Below are 19,781 nucleotides of genomic sequence, written 5' to 3' on the forward strand. Positions count from 1 at the left end.
GTTAGATGTGATGTTGCTGATAGCACATCCAAAAATGCGGAACACTACATCATGGTGCACTACGGACTCGAAACTCGATGATGAATACGATGCGTGAAACCAGACGGGCTACGACGAGGCTGCGACGACAACGACGTCATCGACGTGGTTGTCAGTGCATCTCGCGCCACAACAGCACGACTGAACAGCTTTCGGCTTGCATGTACATACACTGTCCACCGGTTCATCCTTAGATGGATATTGGCGAATCGACGATAAAATCGACTCAAGTAAAAACTAGAGTGGAGCGTATAACTAGAGTGGAGTGCGTACACTGAACGACAGCGCACCTACGCACCAACAACACTCAAACAAACACGATATCGTTCGAAAACACACACACGCGTTCCCACAAATGAAGCACTTTTTCACATCTATAAACAATAAACAAACAGAAAAATTCGAAAGATATAAATAAGGAGCGAATAAAAGCATATATTCAATCATATTCAAATCTAAGACGGATCTCCCCTGCCTTAATGCAACGGTTTCGATCCTCTCAAATCGTCGCTCCAAAAATAAGAACACAAAGTCGAAGTAAATTCTCGGATTTACAGTGAATGTTCCTTCAATCCACCTCCAGATTAGGAGGATAAGAACACACAAAGGTCAGCGTCGTTAAATGAACGAAAAAAAAAAACCACCGATCGCCTTAATCAGAGAACATCCACGGGCTAATGTCGGTTCAGAGAACGGTGTCAATGTTGACCATTGCCCTTTCAAGGATCAAAAGTGCTACCGTACATTCGAGTGAAAATGGTCAGCTACAAATACTCACCGGGTTAGTTCTTCTCTGTAATGTTCGATAGAAGAACTTTCCATGAAAAATATACATATACATAAAATGCTAATTTTTCACAGCAGACGAAATGCTGTAAGTTTGGTTGTTTGTAGGAAACGCTCTTCCAGAAGAAATTTGATTTTTTTTGGGGATTTAATACCACATGAATGCGATTGAATCCACGTGAATCGGTCACTGGCGCAACTTCCGACGGAGAGGAAACTTTTGTATGATTTTCTTTACGAAATCTCAGCAGTTTCGAGATTTCTCCGTAAAATATGAGTGAGATTCAGATGTCGGATTCTCCAAAGAGATCCGCATCTTCAAAGGCAGGGTTCGTGGAAACTTTCGATGTAGTGCTCTCTCCAGTGGCCGGTAGGAACCTGGAGTAGTTAGAAATATTACTAAAAAAAAACACCAAACCATCGTCAACAAATCCAGAAGAGAAATGGATCAAGGGCGGACGGATCAGTTGGCCGCACGAGGCAACTGTTTACACTTGCAGAAATGATGAAATGAGTTTCACTACTCTGTACTAGTGCAAAGAGTTTCTTCGTGAACTGATAAGTGGAGTGCCCCTGATCCATCTGATTTCTGGATGGAGGTGTGGTACTTGCACACTAGGTCTCATACTCTATCTACCACTAATAAAAGGATTTTACAAGGAAAGATATCCTCGAACAATAGCTTCACTATCAGTCTACCAACCATTAACTAAGAGGAAGACATAAAACCAACGTCTAACAGAGAATCCGCTAGAAACTCCATAATTCATGGATATAAACAATATCAGAGAATTCTACAACCAGTTCACGTCTAAGTGTAGCAAATAAAATCCCAAAAAATTGTATTAAATGAAAAAAAAAATCCCAGAACCGTTCCAGAACCATGTGTTGAAAGCTTTGAGCGGAATCATTTAATTACTCCTTAATTCCAGTACACGGGAGGAGGAAAAACCTCAGTAGATCTACATTGAATAGGGCATAAATGAACTCTTATAGTTCATGTTAACTCATTATGGACAGATGGCGAAGAATCATGCACAGCCAGTTTTTTCAAGTTTTTTTTTACTCAAATATTATAGATGTTACAACAAAAACACTGCTAGAAGGAGCAAATCACACGTCATAAAATTATAAAAGGAGTACCTAGACATTAACGAAATAACCGATATTTGACGTATAAACAATGAAGAAAAAAGAAATATAAAAACAAGTTCCTTTGGATAATTCATGGAAAAGAAACCGATTTTTTTTGGCATGTTGAAAAGTGGTGTTAAAGTAGGTTTTTTGGGAAACATCTTTGTCCAAAAAATTCATTTTACAAGCGGAAAATATTTGATGCACCAACTCTGTATAAAATTCGTAATTCTTACAAATAAACTTCGCCTTACTTGAGGAAAATAGAGGGAAAAGATTTTTTCGGATGTATTTAGAAAGAGTCCCCATTTCAGTAAGTGCAAAATTTGAAAAAAATGCTAGAACTATAAAAGTTTACGTTTGAAAAATTTGTGGATCTGATGATGGATAATTTTGTGTAAGCAAAATCTTGTGCTGTGATTAGAAGACACGAAAACATGGATATTTTCCGGGTGGTGAACAAGGTTTGCTCAACTTCGGGGGTATTTTTTGCCACAAAAATGGACATTCCTAAGAATTATGGATTCCTACCTATATGACTAGCTTTTATTGAGGGAAGTATTATAGAAATTATAAAGTGCTCATCGCATGAGTCGATTACGAGGATGTATTGAGGTGCTTACACAATAGGATGCGTTCAATACCTCACTAATGGCGCATACTCGCTCATTACCTGTTAACAGAGGCATCATCTGCTACTTCACTGATATTGATTCATATTTATGCATAAATGAAATCTTCTCAGTTCTCTTGGTTTTTTTCCTTTTCGACATTTTTTAAGAACTATTACAGAATGGCTACATCCTGAAGATATGCTAACACACCTTATGAATGCTCTTCTATTTCTTACTGTTCCAAGCAAACACCTTAAATTGGGACTTATTGGCGATATGGATGACTTACAACAATTGTGCGAAGCAGCTCTGGAAGAAGCGAGGCAAAACTCCGCTTGCGTTTCCGATCCTATTCAGTAGGTTCACGATTCTTGAGTAAGAAATCCACAATCCTAACTTACGGAATTTCTCAGAAACTCACGAACATTTCCCATGTATTACACTAACAATCTTAATATTATTCAAAATGTCTCAAAGATTCAAAAAAAAGTTAACTTTGCCCAATACACTACTTTATATTCGTATTATATGTATTATATTGTATTATTATTTGTTTATTGTTTTTATTTTTATATTATATTATTATTGTATTCGTATTATATTACTTTTACTTTATTTTTTTTAATTTTATGATTAGAGAACACGTTTATCCTAGAATAATATTGTTGAAAACAAAGTTCCTATTGGCTCTGGCTAAGCGCACTTTAGTATAATTCAAATTTCAATTGTTTTTAAGAAACCTCTCATTAGTTTTCACCAAAATAACCGGTCATCCACCTATTTTTTTTAGGATTTTTGATAATTTCCTGGGATCATGGAAAGCTTTTGGCTCATTCCCATTATAAACGAGTTTGTTAACTCACTTCTAAGTCTACTATCATAGAGCATTGTGAACATTTTGTAAATGAAGCGCATGTACAAGGCGACTAAATCTATTGTATCCACTAACTTTTCCAAGCAAAAATCTATTTCACAGTTCATTTTAACCACAAAAGAATAATTGCATCTTTTTCGAGAAGAATCTGAACTAAACTTGACTTTTCTTTAAGTTTCCTTTGAAAAAGGAAAAGTTTCTGGTATTCGAAACTTTTTTCCACATGGGAACATCTTTATGCTATTCGTAAATCTCAACAGATTGAAATAGTAAGTCTATGTATTCAGGATTGTACCTCGCAATGGATGCTCACACGATAGTCCATCAAGAGGAACATCAATGGCAGCGGAGTTGTTCTTTAGGGAAAATGTAAGAATACTTAATCACTTCTTTTCAAGAATTCGTAACAATTAGAGTCGTATGGGTGAGAAAATTACTAGAAAAACCCTAAAGAAGTCACTTTTCTTTCAGAAACTTAGCGAGACAATTTGAAGTTTGTGTTTGCCTTATGTTTTCCACAATTCGTTTCATGATGCCGTTCTCAAAACAATTAATTTAATCACCAACGTTACAAACTATTAAAATGGCGAACACGTTCGTAGAGTTTTATGTTATACTTTATTTTATAATAATATGTTTGCACTTTAGTAAAGTATTCGTAACATTTGAAAGAGCTTCTTTTGCTCTCTCAAATATTATGGAGATTTTAGCAAAGAACTATGATGATTGTTTTTATGAAGAATTTAATTTTTTTATCATTGTTCATCCTAAGAAATGAGATATCTAAAGGTTAAAAATAAGCATTTTCGACACCCACTACTTTTTTTTCGCTTTTCGTCAAAAAGTCAAAAAGCTCCTGCAGCTGTAGGAAGTGATAATCAGTCGGCGCAAGCTCTGAAGAGTACGGTCTATGCTGAGAAACCACCAATTCGAGCTCACTGAGGGCGGTTTTCGGATCTTTTCAGTTCAATAAGCCTTATTTACACGGTGTACCTGTGCAATCCAGAGTTCCTTGTGGACCGTATTTTTTTTCTCGACCACATCTAAGTGTACTAGACCTTTCCAATCCTACCAAACAACCTTTCTCGCCAAAATCCGAAGGCTCTGCCGGAAGGACGAGATCCGAGGTCAAAGTACCCGTTATTTTTAATTTTGCAAACCATTTCTGTGCACTGGGCACGCTCACGACACCTCTATAGACGTCGCAAATCTCCCGAGCGGCTGTGGCAGCTTTTTTGATCCTGATGAAAAGCGAAGAAAAGTAAACAAGTGTAAAAAGTGCTGATTTTTGCATAATCCTGGATATTCCATTTCTAAAGTTGGAAAATAATCGAAAAAACTAGATTATTTTAAAAAACAATTATTACAGTTTTGTAGACCAAGAGGAGCTCTTTCAAATAGTATAAACACTTTACCAAAGATTAACCAAATCATTACAAAAAAAAAAACTCTACGAACTTATTCCCCCAACCTAATAATTAAGTGCAGATTCTTCCAGGGCACCATATTTTTGTGTCAGCAATTGAAGAACGTTTACCTACTACTGCAAAACAATCACACGTAAACTCATTTTTAAAAATCATCATCAAATTCCATTTAAAATCCATCAATCCAAGCAATCTGATCAAAAACTTAAATGAAGGATACTAAACTTTTAATTTAGGTGAACGCTTATGTGGCGCCACCATGCAGCGATGAACAAGAGCAAGTAGGTCGCCTTGGATATTTTTGGAAAAGACCAGTTTTCGCAAGGACGTTGAGTTCACCTTATGCTATGAATCCAACGGTAAGTAGCAAGAAGAATGAGGGAATATTGCTTTTTGTACTTAATTTCCAACAAAAATTCTTTTTTTTTCTTTTCAAGATATTCCCTAACACTGTTAATGTAGCAACCTCATCTTCCGCAGGAATCTCGCAATCTCTTATACAAATCGCTAGATATTTAGAGGAATTACAGGTACGCATCTGTAATAATAATATTGAACCACAAAAAAAAATATAAATTTCTAATTTTATTCTTTGCTACTTAATTTCTATCGTGTAGATTACGCTTGTCGGCCCTCATCTTCTAAACAGGGACCAGTATTCCATCGTCAATGCTGTTGACGATTATTTAAATGCAACTGGATCCTTACTTATAAAGAATAAATTCGAGGTGAGAGATTTTTCTTTTTGGTGCATACTTCAATTTTAATTTTTTGAATTTGAAAAAGAAATTAATTCATGATAGTTTTTAGCGGATTTATCACTGCTTGAGAAACTAGTTCGCCAAAATTGTCCCGATTCTCCTTCAGGAATCATCCAGCGGAAGAATCTTTGCACATTCTTGCCTACCGTATTCGCTAGAACGCACAGATTTGTCCTAACCGGTGCACGCGATTTCTTAATCCAAAGCATAAAGGATAAGCTCTCCGGCATATCAATCCACCTGGAATGCGCCAACGCGTTTTACTGAAATCCGTAATCGTTGAGGTTTTGGAACGCGTGTTGGGATATACAATGATTTGCGAGGACCAGCAAATGATTAAGTCAGTGTTTTAACCCTCTCAGACAGGTCTGATACCGATTCATCGAGTTCAGAATTAGGAAAGACTTGGATTGCACTAGAGCGGTTTTGAACCCCAGATCGTGAAATCATAGTTGAACCTATTACCGACTGCGCTATATCAGCCCTACCGAAAAGTTATCAGAAATTATCGATCCTTGATAAGATATTTTTTTAGAAAAACGACCATTTCCTGATGTGAAGAAAAGTATAAAACTAGCTTCAATGTGGATAAAGTAAAGTAGAATGTCATACAGTACGATATTGCTACTCAGATTAAAGAACTAGTACCTCCTCACCGCAGCAAAATCCATAAATAATTTTCCAAAAATAAAAACATTTCTCAAACCTTATCAGACAGCCTCACATGCACTCTACTTCTAGATTACCTCAGACTTTCGTCGGCTATCCGAAAATATACGGTTTATACAAATGTCAACAAAAGGTATGTACATAGATTCCTACGCCTAATAACTGGGAAACCAATGAAATCCAGGGAATCGCAAAGATGTTTCAGTGATCGCAATCGGTGCAGATTTTGAGAATTTGAAAGAAGCTCTGGATCGATTAGACGTTCGTGGACTATCCAGCCAACACTACATCGTTATTGTGCTTTGCGATAGTCCAGTAGAGAATTGTTTCGCTGATTCCGGGGCACGATCCACAATCGCGGATAGCGATGTTATTGTGGTAGGACTGACAGTATCATCTCTTACCGTATCTCAATCGCTGAGTGTGTTTAAATGGATTTCAGCTTGCACCATATATGGAGAACTATGCGATGGCCAGCGCAAGACTATCATCGTTGATTTCAAATCCTGTACAGGTAGGTGGGCTACGTATATAGCAATACATCTTATAGTTATTGATTATTCTCGTCAAGGGCGATATGGACAGATATATTTCATTGTATAACTCATGTTATGGATATTGTTATGGAGCTAAAATTGGAGGCACAGGGGATACGCAGTCATTTTCCGATACAATGAAATCGAAATCTTTTTCCAGTAAGTTCCGAATATGGATGAGTTTGAAAGGGAAGATACATACATGTTTTACATTTGTAAAAAAAAAACTGCTAATTTCTTTAAAACCACAGACTCATTGGGAGCATTTCAATTTGATGGTGGAGGAACAATGCTGTATCATTACTATTTCTATACTCTCTCTGATCCTAACGGTAAATTACTAGTAAAAAAAAACTCACAGTTTAATGTACAGTCACTACCGTATTCGCTTCCATTTTCAGGACCATACAACGTCATCTTCGAGGTACTTACACAACCTAGTCCATGTTCAGCAATCACTTGTTTCACAGTGGTAAGTGTTCGTAGGCGAACGAATTGTTTTACTGGAAAAAATTCTCGGATAATCATCTTTGTAGACGTCAAAAATTATGGATGCTGAATTCCTTACCGACATACAACAACAACAGATAAAAGAATGTCTCCGATTGGGAAATTGTCAGAATCATATCGGTGAGGTTGTTTGAAATTCTCCCTCAACGTATTCCTGCAAAAAAAAAGGAATAGAAATCATATTACAGGAATGATCCTTGGTATTGTATTCGGTGTAATCGGTGTCGTTGCTATTGTTATTGGTTACATCATTAGTAGACGGTATGAATTTTAGTTTTTTTTACAACAACAACAACAAACAAACAAACAAACAGGAACTCGAATAACTTTTCAGACACTGCTTCAACGTCTATCGTATGCATTGGAAAATCCCCAAGGATCAATTAAAGATAATCGAGAATAAACAGGTAATTGTACATAACTTGAAAAAAGCGAATAAAAGTAGAATTCTGCAAAGTACACTAAAAAAAACAAGGTTATTAGTGGGAATTATGGATACTTAGTTCAAAAAAAGAATTAAAGTGGAAAACAGCACGTAACTAATTTATAAACGTCTTCCTTACAACAATTTTTTCCAGAATAACTGTAGCTGTTCTGGTTATGGTAGCTAAGATTTAGTAAGTTAAGGATTTTTCCAGTGTTTAACTACACGGGACAGGAAAAAAAATCATACAAAACGTACACTCCTCAATAATAAAACAAATAATCGAAACATCAAAGTAATAAAAGACTATTTTTTTTTCTAATTTTTCAAAAAACATATTAAGAACGGGGGAAAAGGTAAACCTATTTTAAAAAAACGAAGTAGGAGGTGAAAAATTTATACACTGAACTAAAAAAGAGGATTTTAACCTGACGCCCGGCAAAATGGCTTTGCAGCGACGCAGGTTGGTGGGCGCCCCGAAAACATTTTTATCGATCTTGTTATCGATATGCTAAGATCAAATTTAGATCAACTACGATCATGAATTTTTTCAAACACACAAAAATAAGAGAAAAACAATATTTGCTGCTTTTATATGGTGAACGTAAAACAACCATGCGAAACCCTGGTTTTATTTTCCAACATTTTTTTTCTCTGTAACAAACAATAAACTCAGGAATTACATTGAATTTCGACATGTTTCAGGCAAATTTCAAAGGTTCTAAAGCTGGTGAGGGGATATCCGGAAAAAGAAGAACAGTAGCATCGTATGCATTACTTGGGAGTAATAAAGCCGAATTTATTGGTTTAAGGCATTTGAAGAAAATCAAATGGACCAAGTAGGTCACAGTTTTTTTCCTCAAATATCCAGCCACATTTCAAAATCTGTTTCACAAAATCTATTTGTAGGCCTGAACTCAAGTTTCTTTACGATCTACGACAATTGAACCACGACAATTTAGCCACGTTCCTGGGAATTTGTGCAAATGAACTGGAGAATTTTTACATTCTCTATGCGCTCATAGACCGAGCGTCTCTAGAGGTTTTTTTTTCCTGTTATCGATCATCCTTTTATCCAGAAATTCATATACCACTTGACAAAACTATTGGCCAAAATCTATGTCAGGATCTAAAGTCAGCTGATAGCGAGGCAACTTCATTGAACAACAATTTCAAGCGTTACTAATATGTGTACATATTTCAGGATTTCATCAAGGATCCGGACTTTCCCATCGATGATTTGTTCAGATCAGCATTTTTGAGAGATATACTGAAGGTATAGAAATTCGATGAATTTTATTGTTATTGAATTGTCCGAAGTTCTAAAATAAATGCAATTTAAGGGTCTACAATATCTTCACAAATCACCAATACGTTATCATGGTCTTCTGATAACAAAACACTGCCTTGTTGACTCAAATTGGGTCCTGAAATTAACTCATTTCGGAGTTGCCAGTATGCTTCATGAGCTCATAGCAGAAAAAGTGCTGCAAATCATGCCGGAACACAACTTGAATCCTGACTGTGAGTACTGATTTTGTTGAAGATGATCGATTATTAAGTTGTGTTAGTTGAGTAGCTTTTTTTATTGATTTAAATTGTATTTTCGGTATAACTTTCATGGAAAAAATTTTCAAAAAAAAATCAAGTTAAGTTAAATCGAACTATATTAGTTAAGAATAAAATTTGTTAATTATTTTATGCGTTTATTATGTATTTTTTATTAGCTGAAGGTGAAACAAGCAGACTTCTCCTGATCGGAGCTGCAGACCAACCTTTTCATACTACTTTTTTTTGGATTGATTCCTCCTTTTTTCCATGTGTATTCCCAATAATTCAGGATAATATTGATTAAATGCACATTTTAAGTGTTATGTGGATGACAGAATCCACATCTATGTGCATATATTGAATGTAAACATTGTCTCTGATAAATTCCTGAGAAAATCTGGAATGATCTAAGTCTTCTGTAATAAGTAAACTTTTTTGTGTTCAGACTTCCCTATGTTCGCACCGGAACTACTTAAGGAAACAGAAAATTGCGACAATTATCCACGTGGTTCTCCACAAGGAGATATCTATAGTTTGGGAATGATTCTCTATTGGTTAATGTACAGAGAGGATCCATTTTCTAAGACCGGTTTACGAGGAAGAGGTAGAGGTTTCTCTCCTCACATTTTCCATGTTTTTTTAAGTTAATTTTTAAGCTTAAATAAAGAAAAATTCATCTAAACAATGCCACAGCTACTAGAAAAAAAACAGCTTAATCATTTCAGCATTAGTAGCCGAAATCCTAAAACGACGATTGAAGCCAGAAGTTGACGACTATGATGGTTCACCAGAGCAAAAGGCAAGCGTCCTTCATTTTTTTTTTTTGAAAAAATACTCTTTATCGAACAAAACTTTTAAAAAGATGTATATGGGAAGTTGTTAGAAGGTTGAATAAATACAAAATGAAGAACGTTCTAGTTGATATTGTTGTTCGGTGGATAAATAATCATAAATAATTTTAACTTTCAGGCCCTTACCCGACTTATGAAGGAATGCTATACAACTGCTTCAGAGTCTCGACCAAGTCTCCGTAACGTTCTAACAGCAGTGAACAAAGCTTTCAGTGCTTCGTAAGCTTTAGAAAGAAAATATGATCAGTGGATCGTTAGGCAATTTATATTCATCCAGGAAAGGAAATTTGGTTGATCAAATGCTACGAATGAACGAGAAATATGCACAAAATCTTGAGCAAATCGTTGCCGAAAGGAATGCGATGCTTCAGGAAGCTCAGGATCAGACGAATCGCCTTCTCTACGAGATGCTACCAGCGTTAGTGCGAATATTTTGTTACTATGGAACGAAGATGTGTGAATTCAATCCCAGAACTCAGTCCACAATAAAGGAACATGTAGAAAAATTGTGAAGTACCAAACAGCATCTTTACGTCTATATTATATTATTTATTATTATCAATATTATATTATTTATAGTTATATAAACCAGAAGAAAGAAATGGTTTGCCGCATATTTTCACGATCAGTGGCGATGTAGTATTATACTTTTGATAGATATTGATTAAAGACGGGCGGATCGCAGCGATTCGCCTGCAACTATAAACAGTGAGGTCTCCACTCTGAGTTTTTGCTTACTGAGGGAAGAGTTCAGGGGAAACCGTAGTGGTTACAAAAAACTACCGACATGACCATATTTTACAGATCTGTCGCTGATGTCCTCAAACAAGGTGGAACCATACCTCCACGTAGTTACGATGCTGCGACAGTATGCTTTGTACAGCTTTGTGATTTTCCTGCTCTTGTCAGGAAAAGCAGATCGGATGAGGTTTGTGATATGGTGGCAGTTTTGGATAAGAAAGTTTGAGTCAAATGTGTTTAGGTTTACTAGGAATTTCTAGATTTTCTTTTAAATTAAACCAACTGTTTCAGGTTATCAGCTTCTTAAATGATATTTTTGATCGTTTTGACAATATCATCAAGAAACATGACGCGTATAAAGTAGAAACTACCGGTGAAACGTATATGGTAGCATCCGGGGTACCGAATGAAAATGAGGGTCGTCACGTTATTGAAATTGCTGAATGCAGTTTGGATATTCGAGAGGTAGGGCAGAGCTGCTCGTTTTTTTTTGCAAATTTGAATTATTTATTTCAGGAATCCTACACATACGTTGTCGCTCATTGTCCAGATTTCAAGATTCGTGTTCGTATTGGCTTTCATTGTGGACCGATTGCGGCCGGAGTGATCGGAATTCGCTCGCCAAGATATTGTTTGTTTGGCGATACGGTAAGGTTCAAACGGTTTTGGGGAATGTTAATGATTTCGAAGTTTCCGATAACCGTGTTACGTAGGAATTCTGCGTATCTTTCACGTACACGTTCTACGAGATCTGTAATTATAAGACTTTTTTGAAAACAGCATTCCTGGAAATGCTCGATGTCAGTTGTTTTACAGTTGACAAGTATCACAAAAGAAGCGCATAACTCCATTTACAAAACCAGGAGTCAGGGGACCAATTTAACCAACGAGGCAACTCTTTACACCACAAGGATGGACGTAATGAATCCTTACAAAGTAGATTTCTTTACTCATATCGGTACCACAAGAGAGACGCATAACCCCATTTACAAAACCAGGACTCAGGGAGACCATTTTACGCGATGGGGCAACTCTTTACACCTACAGTAATTACCCTGATGCCCTTGATCCACTTACTTTCATACTTTCTAGATTTATAGTTGTTTCCTATGGTAGGTACGTAAGAACGCGCCAGTTATATACACGCGCTGCGTCCACCAGCGAGCTGTCTATGATCAATGAGGTCTCCTAAGCGGCGTGTTCAAGTAAAACCAAAAAATTGGCTCCACGGGGCACGCACAGGGGTAGGACGTTTTCGCTCATACTAGTAGTCTACAACCCGAATTCTTTATTTCTAAATACAGATTCCAACGTCAATTTCGTGATATTTTGTCTGCGAATACCGACTTTAGGTAAACTTCGCGTCCAGGATGCAGTCGAATTGTCCTCCTAATCAGATCCAAACCAGCGAAGTAACAGCATTGAGACTTATGACCACCAATGAGTACACGTTAGTGAAGCGAGGAATAGTACAGGTTAAAGGAAAAGGTATGTGAATAATTAGAGCAACAAAGTCCAATTTTAAAAAATGCCTTAAAGGTATAACCCTACGAATCTGAGGTGTCGTAGATTGTGGAGAGGTGGGTGATTCCGTCCATTTCTTCCTAATTGCCGTAAAAAAAACGGTCCGGAAGATGCGGCGCGTGCACAAGGCTGGAGCGCTCCAATCGAACTCGTTGTAGAAAATAGCGCGCCGGAACGCTCGAAGCCGTATCTTCCGGCCCGTTTTTCACAGCAATTAGGAGAAAATGGACGGAATCACCCTCCTCTCCTTAATCTACGATCTCGTGTACAGATACTCCACCTGAAATCCGTACCACCTCAGATTCGTGGGGTGATGCCTTTAAGTTATAACTGTGCAGCCAGAGAACTTGTTTACAGTAATTCCTCTTTATTTATAAGATTCCATTAAATGTACCATTCATTAACAATTCAGGAGAAGTTAATTGCTATTGGCTAAATGAACATATTCATGACGCACACCATCATGGACATCTCCCTACCCCACCAACAACATCAGGAATGTTCCGACCGAATTGAAAATTCTACTCGAAAAAAGCTCATTTTTTTCAAAATTTTCCGAAATACTTTACTATTTTGTAGATTTTCTCTGTTGTTAATAAATGTTAATAAATGGATAAAAATTTTAAAAGACGAAAGAAAATCCCATCTAGTGAGGTTCAACAATAAACAAGTCTAAGTGAAACATATCCTATGGAGTGGTGAAGATTTCGTAGAGCAAAAAAAAATCAAAACCACGTAGGAGGAATGAGGAGCACTCTGCACTCACCTTTACCCTCCAAAGAAACAGAAATCCACGAAGATTTCCAGCGTAAGATTCCTTAAAAGGTGAAGGGCATCGATCGAATTGTTTACAGTCACCATAGATTCACAACTGAAACAAAATGTAATATTAGGTTGAGTTGTAAATTCCTTCCGTTTTGTTTTGTTTTTTTTTTCATATATTTGACTAACCGGATTTCTACCGGCGTAGCGAAAACAAAAATCCTTCGCTTGGATAACCCAATGTATGCGTAAACAAAAACAATAGGTGTTATGTGCCTGGGCGAGAGTTATTTATGACTCAACCTAGTATCCCAACGCTCATTTCTTCCTTCTTAACGTAACTAGACCCATGTTCGCTAAACATCGTTTAAGATCCATGTAATTCATCCCGTACCCACCTGGATACTGAACTTGTTAGTCGGTTCACTGAACATTTTGTCAGCTCTACGTATCAGATGACTGAACAAGCCGTATGGGAAAACACGTGGATATGAAGACATTGGTCTGCTTCACGGATGCGATGAGCCATGAGCCGGGGCTCCGACCGCCTTCGCTTTTTAGATGGTTGGTGAAGGAATCGTCATCCCATGAGCGAGACCCCTTTATCTGAAGAGAGTCCGTCTCCTCCCTATCACACCTAAGGTCTGCCAGTTGGTCCGCAGACTCTGAAGGATATGAGGATAGCGTTCCTCATAGAGTCTTTTTTCCGTTCATTCGCGGCACCACTCCCCTTGTTTCGTTTAACAGAACGAAAATCGTCTGTTTCACTTAAACTTTTCAAAAATGACACCAACAAGACAAAGGTTTTAAAAGAATCTTCCATTAACTCATATACCTGTCTTTTCCAGGATCTTATTTCATTACAAAAATCCAGTCCTGAACAGCTTTGCAACGTCTGCTTTAGTTCTTTTTTCTTAGCCGATGCCAAACTGAGACTTCCAAGTGTGGAAAAGGCCATCAAAGACAAACTCTATTCGACATAAACCGTGACATTCAAAAAAAAAATACATAGTTTCTAGGTATCACCTTAAAATTCACCCAAACCATAAAGAATCAGTCAAGTATCCATAACAGATAGAAATCCACTGCGAAAAACCATCTGAACTTTGATTTCGAGTGCATTATCTTTACAGTAACACACAAACTTCGGTCATAATCTTTTATGTACTTAATCGAAAAACAATGGTCAACGGAAATTTCTTATCAAAATTCAATGTTATTCACAAAACACAAAAAAGTTCTTGAAGAACTATGCATAATAACCGTAGGGCAAACAAGTTTTCAAGTTGACAACATAATCAAGAGAAGCAACCAAATACTCTGCGATTCGCTCATTTAGGAACTAAATGAACTGCTCCGCCCAAGCGTTCAGACAATTGTAAGCGCTCTTCGCATGCTGAGAAGACACTCCGGCAGTATCCTGGAAAAGAAAAAAAACCAACAGATAAGTGGAACTAAGGGAGAAAAACAGGTTAAAGCTGCACTTACCTTCAACCATTCCGTGAAGAGGTCTTCGTCTTTCTTGAGGAGCAAAAACTGCCCGAAAAGGATGTAAGCCTGCAATATACGAAATTTTAATAAGAAAATAACTGTATTACGACATTGTTTTGAAGAATATCAATAGATTCATTCTTTCGAAAATTTCCTTCGACTACAATATATGAAAATAGACAAACAAACGGATATGAATGAAACCTCAAGTGTGCAAAGGAAAAAGAATTTCTCTTGACATAAGCTCCTGTTAAATTCTCCCTTACTCAATCAGATAAGACAATTTTGACAGTGAAAAAAACTGAAACGCCGTCAAAGAACAGCAATACCCATCCCCTTAAGAACTGTGGTCTCTTCATCGACGAACCTTCTCCGAAAGAGAACCAACTGTGGTTTCATTCAAAAAAAACCTCTCATCTATCACAATAATTTAAAACAAGAAGCAGGAAAAGCAAAAAATTAACTTAACTGATTACGCTTACAAAAAGATCAAAAAATTCACCTTATCAAATCCTATTTCGGCTAGTTTTGCACCATATGTAGGTCCAATGCCAGCGATGGCAGTGACCTCCTTTTCGGCCATCGGCTCACCGATGAACTCTCGATGCTTCACAGAAGTCGACATGGCGTCAGTAGGCTATAAATAAACGGAAAACATAAAAAAGGAGACCAGATGAACAAAATGGCAGATGACACTACTCGAAATCGGTAAGTCACATGACGAAACAAAACGTAAACTCGCTTCAGGAATCACCAAATACTACGAGTTAAAATAACCCTGAGAAAACTATACAGAACCCTAACAAGAAGTTGATGACAAAATAAAACTTTCTATTTGAACACTTGTTTTACCGGAAAGCGATTGTACCGATAACAGATCGGCGTAATGAAAGTAATGACTCTTATCAGAGTTGCAGTAACGTAACAAATTCGAGGGAAACTATTTCCTATGTCAATTCACAGATTACAACAGTGAAAGATAGGACAAACAACAAACTGGAAGAAAGAATCCCGTTCTTGCCACGAAAACACAAAACATAGAAGATATGTGTCCACTTGAAGAAGTGAAAAATGCAGGAATACGATAGGAGAGAACTATCCTGCAAACCCAGTTCCGCACTAACAAATCAATTTTACTTAACCGAGAATATCAGATTATGGTCTGGGTAATTCGACGCAGAAATGGGAAAAGAAATCTCAGCCTTCGTAGAAATTTTTGAACATAAATTCCTGATCAAATAAGCACTGTCGTGAGCTGCAGTTAAATTCCGGACTTTTAGCGCTAGAATGGAAATCTTCTTGAAGAAGACCACACAACATAAAGACAATGGTCAGAGTTGAATAAAAAGTCTTGTCAATAAAAAAAGAAGCATGCAAGAAATGCTCTGATCCCACTGATTAGAAAGGTTGTAACTGACATCAAAAAGACAAAAAAAAAGAAACAAAAAACCGTACCTGACTGTAGTAAAAATAAAGTACCCCAAAAATACCCACCCTTTCGCATTTTGTGGCGTATAAGTAAGACATACTAGGAGAACGACGCGTAATCATTGTTTAAAAATGGAAGACCACCAGATCTGCGAAAAGGAGGACATTTATGCGCCAAATTTACAACTTAAAAAAGAGAAGTATCCAGAGCATGACGAGACGTGTTTCACGACATCAGCAAGGCCCTGATATAAATGGGAAAAAAACTAGGGCAATGGACAATGAACTCCCACAATATTTCGGTAATGACTAATACTTGAGAACGAATAAGATTATCTTCTTTCCAATCAATGTTATATATGAAATGGTTTTTCTTTTTACAAAACAGAATAGAACTCCCGAACTGTACCACAGTATATTAACAATAATCATAAAATATTAATACATTCCATGCTGGAATTCATCCCAAATAACCACTGGCCACTGAAAATATGAGATCATTGGGTCGGGAGGCGCTCAGGAGGTATCCAAGTTAATTGGGTACAGCCGACAAGATAAAACAAGTTAAGACAAGTTAACACAAACTAACTGACATGTTTCAAGGTTTGCTTACATAAATACATAAATTCTTCAAAATGCGCGCAAAAGAACGACCTAATCCAGCGGCGCAATGCAGGATCCCAAAGAATTGGGATCTAGTAGTTATGTCACCACAGTCACTATAAACGAGTAGTCCCGTGAAATATCCCGCATTGTTACGCAGAAGACTACATAGGAGATATATTTATAGTATGTGTATAAGGTATATTTCTTTTCCCTTTGTACAAGTAAAATTTCAACTTCACACAGTTCTCTGGTTACCCATTTCATTGGATTTCGAAGTTCCTACATCACTAGTCAAGTTTTGTGTCATAACTTGTCTCAACTAGTCTGGTCTCGACTTGTTGGCTGCACCAAATTAGCTCGGATACCTCCTGATGCGCATCTCATTGGGTCCTACGCAAAAAACTAGGAAACTACTCCTTCTGGGAATCAGTTTGACAGTAAAGGAAAAATCAAAACAACTGAAAAGAAAACACAAAAGTCTTTTAGCTGCTCTCACAATGAACACAAAATTTGAGAGTTTGGCTTTCAGGGCTTCAATTATGAACAATATCTTTTTGTTGAATGACTATTTCCTGCCATCTTTTGCATAATTTCTATTAAATTTCCTTACGCTATGAACTGAAAAAAGAGAGAAGTCAAATTAATTAGAAACACTTTTTGATAAAATATAATTGTCTGAACACAATATGAGCTACGGAAACGGAGAGTTTGAAATTCTAACAAACATTCTCTCTGGTACTAAAGAACACCTGATGTCTCTGAACTTTGACAAATTATCGTTAACCGATTATATTAATGCGAAAGAGAGCAGACAATTTGTACAAGGAATGATTAACCCACGGAACCCAAACGAATCATCAAACCACACACACACAAGTGGGATAAATCCACTACTGTTAGTTCTAGTCTTGTGCAAAACAAATGAAAATAAGCGAAAACCCCATAAAATGTTTGGTGAGCAGCGAGTTGCTGACATCATTCCCACAAGTGGAGAAATTCTTAAAAGGACTCTCTAAGCACACAACTTCGACAACCCACAAATTTCTGGGGATTTTTTCAAGCGATACCTTATGCGCCTGCAATTACTTCTAAATCTTGCCTTCTTCTATCTTTTTACTTCATTCCATACCTCAACAAAGTGTTGAAAAATGGTGCGAACTCAAACACTTCAAAACTGCAAGCTCCAAGCTATTTTGATCCTTTCGTTCAGTCTCAGAAAAGCATGACTTCATAGAAGGAATACACATTACATTAGTCCATACTTCGAGCAACCTCGGGAAAAGTGTGGTGGAGGCGGGGCACTCAACCGTGCTCTTATTTCTGGAAGCTCATTCTTTCTTTTTTCGCTTATTAACTTTAGCCTTCATGTCATTGATCCTCTAATACTAATGCTTAGGCCTTAAGGGCTCGACTGATTTAGTTACTTACTTCCAGAAATAAGAGCGCGGCTGAGTGCCCTCCCCTTCCAACCACACTCTGCCCGGAAACTCGAAAGATTACGAGACAGTCACTAAAAATGAACAGCACAGTAATGAAAGTATAGAAAAACTCAAGAGAAGAATTCTAATCTTACACTACGAACTACACAAAGCATCTAGAAACTTCACAAAAACAATGACAAGGATGACACATCCGCCGTTAACTTCGAATTTCGAAATCACAAACAGCGCGCCAGAAAAATCCGTGTCCTTTAATAACAAATCTGGAGCGCGCCAGGCCGCGCACGTGCGCACGCTTAAATCTGAGTTTCTTTCGTTTAAACGTAACATCATACTAAAATACGCACTAAAGGCCAGAAATAAGTCCATTTCTTCAAAAATTCCGTTGCAACGATCATTTCACTTTTAGTTGTGAAATAGCTATAAAGTCTGAAGTGGAATATTGGACGAGTTTACAGTTTTCCATGAAATGACCTAACAACAACTTTTCCGGCAAAACAGTCATTGATTTAACAAATCAATTCATTTGGTAACCGCAACGATACTCACTGTAGATAAATACTGTTTCTTATTTATATTTTTATACTATAATTCTATATTTATTCTATTTATTTCTTGTACTGTTACTTGTTCTTATACTGATATTTCTCATACTATTTTCTATGTGCACCTGAACATATCAAATTCTCAATGAGCAGACAAAAATTAAACCACAACGATGTCATTGATATAGGAATTGTGTCTACTACCTGGAAAAAAAAAAACAGGGGACGAATCAATGTTAAAAACGCTGAATAGATCCAGACTAATAAGCTGTAATGTTGGCCATCCGTGAAAAAAAAGGAGCGGTATGGGGGAGTGTTTGACCGAGCATGAGAATTCTTTCCGTGATGAAATTGGAAAGCAGTAAAACTGCTAACGATAAGAAGGAAATAATGCTTACGCAGCTGCACCAATGTTCACGTCATTTTGATCGGACTATACTCATTTCATTTTTCCTACTGACTATTTGTGTTTTGTTCCTCTAACCTCCTTTTCAATGAAATAAATGAAATTGAACGTAATAAAATAGCGCTCTGAAACTAGAGATTTTTTTCTTAATCGATTAGTCACATTTAAATCAACGTCACTGTTGGAACTATCGGAACGCGTCGTAACGTTGCCGAATTTTCATTCAGTCTTACAGGTTAATAAAACGAAGACCTGCCGGCTACCTCTTTAGAATAATTGGATATTAGGGCGTGTATCGTACCCGCATAAAACCATTTGATTTCATCCATTTCATCCCTTATTTCGTAAAGAAAGCAAGACGGAAGATCTTTGCGTAATCAGCACTCTCTCTTAACCCGTCCTCTAACTTCGCTATCGAGAATCCAGAGCCCGTATCACTTATCCAGGTGAATAAACTCGCTCTAGCAAATGAATGGACCTGAGTTGGATATGTTGCTGTCCAATGAAAATTTGTCTGTGGTTAAATACACCACCTAGCAGAAATATAGATGCACTAGTCCTCACATAGCAATATTGAACAAATGGTTAGGTCCCACAGTGAATTACCACCGCAACGGAGTCTGCGTCAAGACACCAGCGAAGTAACATCTTACAGTACGGTTA

The 19,781-nt window shown here is 37.1% G+C and overlaps 2 protein-coding genes across 4 annotated transcripts; one reads left to right on the plus strand and one right to left on the minus strand.

The window, feature by feature from the left end:
- Positions 1 to 740: 740 nt before the first annotated feature.
- RB195_021202 (uncharacterized protein) lies at positions 741 to 12,957 on the plus strand (the record flags this gene model as incomplete). 2 transcript variants are annotated; one of them, XM_064207822.1, is made up of 28 exons in its annotated part: positions 741 to 820; positions 2,741 to 2,929; positions 3,735 to 3,816; positions 5,111 to 5,233; positions 5,312 to 5,404; positions 5,492 to 5,602; positions 6,377 to 6,437; positions 6,510 to 6,682; positions 6,747 to 6,818; positions 6,876 to 6,999; positions 7,092 to 7,172; positions 7,242 to 7,312; positions 7,377 to 7,470; positions 7,539 to 7,611; positions 7,685 to 7,757; positions 8,480 to 8,613; positions 8,684 to 8,816; positions 8,979 to 9,050; positions 9,118 to 9,298; positions 9,771 to 9,929; positions 10,051 to 10,130; positions 10,295 to 10,395; positions 10,454 to 10,594; positions 10,981 to 11,104; positions 11,209 to 11,382; positions 11,434 to 11,565; positions 12,270 to 12,405; positions 12,854 to 12,957. In XM_064207822.1, 28 exons carry the CDS (start codon positions 741 to 743, stop codon positions 12,955 to 12,957), a joined length of 3,171 nt encoding a protein of 1,056 aa, XP_064063703.1. The 2 variants fall into 2 exon arrangements, with proteins under 2 accessions (XP_064063703.1, XP_064063704.1); XM_064207823.1 differs by lacking the exons at positions 741 to 820; positions 5,312 to 5,404; positions 5,492 to 5,602 and adding an exon at positions 1,114 to 1,195 and having other exon boundaries at positions 2,752 to 2,929.
- Positions 12,958 to 14,545: 1,588 nt separating this feature from the next.
- Positions 14,546 to 16,245, minus strand: RB195_021203 (uncharacterized protein; the record flags this gene model as incomplete). Of its 2 annotated transcripts, none has more annotated exons than XM_013451756.2 (4): positions 14,546 to 14,623; positions 14,692 to 14,760; positions 15,197 to 15,331; positions 16,189 to 16,245. In XM_013451756.2, 4 exons carry the CDS (start codon positions 16,243 to 16,245, stop codon positions 14,546 to 14,548), a joined length of 339 nt encoding a protein of 112 aa, XP_013307210.2. The 2 variants fall into 2 exon arrangements, with proteins under 2 accessions (XP_013307210.2, XP_064063705.1); XM_064207824.1 differs by having other exon boundaries at positions 16,189 to 16,221.
- Positions 16,246 to 19,781: the final 3,536 nt, after the last annotated feature.

Source organism: Necator americanus, chromosome X, assembly GCF_031761385.1.
Source record: "Necator americanus strain Aroian chromosome X, whole genome shotgun sequence".
Taxonomy (NCBI): Eukaryota; Metazoa; Nematoda; class Chromadorea; order Rhabditida; family Ancylostomatidae; genus Necator; species Necator americanus.